The sequence below is a fragment of the Acanthisitta chloris genome, unplaced genomic scaffold (assembly GCF_000695815.1).
Source record: "Acanthisitta chloris isolate BGI_N310 unplaced genomic scaffold, ASM69581v1 scaffold12851, whole genome shotgun sequence".
Taxonomy (NCBI): domain Eukaryota; kingdom Metazoa; phylum Chordata; class Aves; order Passeriformes; family Acanthisittidae; genus Acanthisitta; species Acanthisitta chloris.
The window spans coordinates 28,575-33,145 of NW_008654395.1; the positions used below are offsets into that span (position 1 = coordinate 28,575).

The 4,571-nt window shown below is 37.7% G+C and overlaps 1 protein-coding gene across 1 annotated transcript in view; it reads left to right on the forward strand.

Moving 5' to 3' along the window:
- LOC103810598 (methylcrotonoyl-CoA carboxylase beta chain, mitochondrial-like) overlaps positions 1 to 4,571 on the forward strand; it is a gene marked incomplete at its 5' end in the record, with an annotated part of 35,845 nt that overhangs the window by 26,629 nt on the left and 4,645 nt on the right. Inside the window, 3 exon segments of the mRNA XM_009083505.1 lie at positions 113 to 269; positions 1,065 to 1,179; positions 2,310 to 2,395. Coding sequence (XP_009081753.1) covers positions 113 to 269; positions 1,065 to 1,179; positions 2,310 to 2,395 — 358 coding nt within the window.

A 4,571-nucleotide genomic window follows, 5' to 3' on the forward strand; every position in this document is an offset into this window, starting at 1 on the left:
GATTTGCTTCCCAGTGGTTTTCTGTGTGTGCTGTGCAGCCTGTAGTGTGGCATATAGCAGAGTATCATAATATATAACCAGTGAGCCTTTTGTTCATGTTGTAATTCTTTAGGTTTCATGGTTGGTAAAGAATACGAGGCTGGAGGGATAGCAAAAGATGGTGCCAAGATGGTAACTGCTGTAGCTTGTGCCAGTGTACCTAAAATAACTGTGATTATCGGGGGTTCTTATGGAGCTGGAAACTATGGGATGTGTGGAAGAGCATATAGGTAAGTGTTGCTTCAGATTGTGATAGCAGTTATGAGTAAGTTAAAAGAGCATAACCTTGAAGCACCATTCTGAAAAACTGAGCTCTTGTAGATCTTCTGCTACTTGGAAACTAAACAGTTCTCAGTGACTATGTTCATGAGTTAATAACAGCCTGACAAACTTGTAGAGAGTGTCAGGCTCACAATTCACCTTGAATTAGGTGACAGCAGAGACCCTCTAACAAGTAAACATGTTGACGTCTTTTTCTTCCATTTCAGTTACTGGAAGAAAAACTGTACAGTCCTAAGCAATCAATGGGCAGTATAGCCTGGTCCTTTATTCTGTGTTCATAGCAAGAGTACCAGCTTGTGTAAAAAATCCTTATTCACTTCTTAGTGAGCCCGTTTTCATGAGTAAAGTTTGCAGAACTCCTGAAATTTTTTTTCTGACCCTTTGGACATGACTCACATAAATATTTTTTCCCATTTTTCAAGGTTCTTGATACTATTGAATTTGTTTGGGATATTTCAGAGAAATATTTCTGGGGGTTGAAGATATGATCTGAAGAGGCTCAAGAAACTGAGATAAATTTTTAAGGTGCTTGAGTACAGGGAATGAACAGAATCTTTGCATTTTCAGACATAGTGATGCAAGCATTGAAGTATGTTAATCTGCATTTTTAAAAAACAATATATCGTAATACTGTGACACATAAAAATGAGTTCTTAGTTGTCTGAGAAGTAGTTATTTACTAAGAAATAAGGCAGTGTCTTACTTTAATGTTTGATATCTATTTTTTCTGGCATTTTTTTCAGTCCAAGGTTTCTATATATGTGGCCAAATGCTCGCATATCGGTAATGGGAGGGGAACAAGCTGCAACTGTTCTAGCTACAATAGCTAAGGACCAAAAAGCAAGGGAGGGTAAGCAGGTACATGTTTCTTCTTTCATTTGCAGTAGAGTCATTATCATTTACTCTTTCAGTGGAGTTGCTCACTTTGTGAGCTAGGAAAGGGTATTACAGAGTGAGGCACCAATGAACTATGATTCTCCCAATGCCACCTAGTGCATTGACAAACATGAAGGATCTGTAAAATGCTACTGTTTTACATCTTCTAAATGTGAAGATAATTCGTGACATTTCTTGTCTTTGCTTAAAAAGAGGAGTATTTCACATATCATCATATTTTTGTACTTTGTGAACCAAGTTATTAGTTCTGCCCAGGGTAAGCCAGGGATCCTCCCTGGTTTGGAAGGATGGAGAGAAATGTGTCAGAATAAAGTGTCTTTCCAATTATTTTGAAGGTGGCAGTTTTATAGAAAGTTGATCTTCAAATTATTTCAGTTGAAAATTAATGGTATTTTGTTTAATAATATTTTCTAGTTTCTCTGAACACTCTTTTCTGCCAAGTGTTTTAGTTACATGGTTTATGTTTATACTGGTGCTTTGATCCCATAAGAAGTCATTTTATTATGATGTCTTAAAATTGTTTTTATTTGTTGTGAGTAGTTAATCAGAATAGTGAAGTGGTATGAACATCTCAACAGTTCTCTTTTGTACACTTTACTTGGAGTATATTAATCCTCATCTCTCTCTGTCTTAATTTCCCAAATCCTGATACCCAGGAAGAAGTTAAACAAAAATAATTGTAGTTACCATCAGTAAAATGTGTTAGAAACTTGAACACTTTTTGAATTACAGAGGTGACCACTCTGGACCATAGAGAAATGCAGTGTCAGAATAGCACAGACTTGTTTTTTTACCAAGTCTTGCCAAAGGCAGCTGAATAGGTTTTTTTCAGTACAGTAGCCTCAGTAATTTTTCAGATGCTAGTGTCCTATTATTCTTGCACACAGCCACCCACTTGTTTTGAAAAGTGGTATTTTAATTTTATTGTCAAATATGCTAAATTGATAATTGTGTGCAAAAAGGGTGAAAAACTTTGGAGAGACCTTTTAGGCAGTTTGTTCAGGCTGATGCTGCATGTAAAGCTCTGCTGTCATTGTAGAAGAAAATACTGAAGTAAAAATACTGTGTTTGTTATTTGCCTGTTTTTTTAGTTATCTGAGGCAGATGAAGCAGCTTTGAAGGAGCCAATCATTAGGAGGTTCGAGGAGGAAGGAAACCCTTATTATTCCAGTGCAAGGTAACATATAAGTGATTAATTGTAATCACAGGACTTAACATTTAAATCTTGGTATTAAAGAACAGCAGAACACAGCAATTAGAAACAAAGTTTGTGTTTGATGTGCAGGAGTGCAACGCAACAAGCTTCAAATCAATGTTTTGGGTGTCTTATCTTTGAGACCTTGTAGTATGAACTGTTTCAGAAGGCAACATGAATTATTCTGCTGGTAATGTAAGAAATGAAATGGTAGCATGGAGTTTATATGCTATGTATTTTATTCTCGATAAGTTTTATATCATTCTCCCCAGTGTAGTGTCTGGTCACCTTTCTAAAGCCTGTTGAACAGTGTAGTGAGTGACTGCATGTGTGTTAGGAAGAATTCATTTTAGTGCAGTTCTGCAAGTAGAAGAGGCCAGTGGAAAAGGAGCAAGCAGTTTCAGGAAGGCCTGAAGCCATTTGCAAATCTCAGGTCATGATCATGGTAGGTGATTGTATTGGATAATAGCAGTATGTATAGGGCATTAGCTGATAGGTGCAGCAGTTTGCTGAGAAGTCCTTTCCAGCATTTTGTGCTCAAGCTAATGAAACATTAGTAAAAGCCCAGAAACTAGTTAGGCTAATGAAGCAAGGTGGCATCCTGGAGTGGCATCTGGAGACTTGCATGGGAACTTTTTTGCCCTCTGATTGTTACTCTGCATTAGTTTAATCCTGTCTGTGCTAAAGTTCCCGCACATTTTTCTGCTTATGGTATCCAAAGGCTAATTTTCCTCAGTCTCTGTTCTGATAATGATGGTAGATGCTAGCATATTTCGATGACCCAGGTATCAGCTGGGTAAGCAGTGCAGCTGGCTGTGAGGAATCCTGGAGACTCCTGGAGTGTGTGGAGGACAACATGGTGCAGGTATTAGACCAGAGGTGAGGCGTTACTGGATATGGTGCTCACCAATGCAGAGGAGCTCATTAAAGAGGTTAGGGTTCGAAGCAACCTGGGCTGTAGTAATTGTGCCCTGACTGAGTTCAGGATCTCAAGGGCTATGAGCCTGGCAAAGAGCAAAGTCAAGACCCTGAACTTTGGAAGAGTGAAATTCCTGACGTTTAGAGGGTTCAGTGGCAGAGATCCCCTGGGAAACTATCCTTAAGGACAGAGGAGCTGACTCGAGCTAGTAACTCTTTAAGGTCTCTTTTCTTGAAGTGTAAGAGTTCTTGATCCTGATGTGCAGGAAGTCAAGCAGAGTAGTCTGGAAACAGGCATGGCTGAGCAAAGATCTGCTCCTCAAACTGAGGAATAAGAAGGAAATGTACACCTAGTGGAATCAGGGACAGGTAACCTGGGAAGAGCTCCTTCTTCACGATCTGAAGGAAGATAGGAAAATAATGTTAGCTTTTACTTTGTCTTCTGTTGGGATAGTGGAATAAACAACTGAAATAATCATTCCCAGGGATTCTGTGTTAATTTCAATATTTAATCAAATGAGTACCTTCATCAAATGGAAGCTCTTGCCATTTTTCCCTGACTGGTACTCAGATAGGGTAAATATTCTCAGTAGGATATGTAGCACAGGGTTTGTGGTGTCATCTAGGCAGATCCAGTGCAGGTCTATGTGCTAGTGTTGCAGAGGGTCATGGATACTTTAACTTTCTCCAGGTTTTATGCATGTGTATAACCCCCACTGCTACCAAGTTGCAGTTTATTGTTTGGGAGTTTTTATATGTAACTATTGAGGATACATTTGCAAAATTATTAATTGTTGCTCACATGGACTTTCTGGTGGCACACTGGTTTTGATTTATTTTTAAAATATTTTTGATTTATATAAATTTCATTAGGTTTTCCACAAATCAAGAGATGGTGCCAGATTTTAAAATCTTCTGTGCTCTTCTGTTAGCATTAAAGATCAACCCTAGTACCTGTATCACAAAACCTTGTGCTCTGAGGCAGGAAGGAAAATTGAAAACATGTATTGGCATTTTGTATAACTGGATTTTAAGGAAAAGAATTTTCCACTCATATAATAGCATTAAAAGTATTAATCAAACTGTTTGTATTTAAAATTAATCCCAGCCACAGAGGAGAAAACACATAGTTTAATTTTTTGTACATTTGATTTTTTTTTATTTGTTCACAGGAAGCACAGTCAGAGTCTTTGTACTCATGATTGAAAATAATTTGATCTATTTAACATTATATATATTA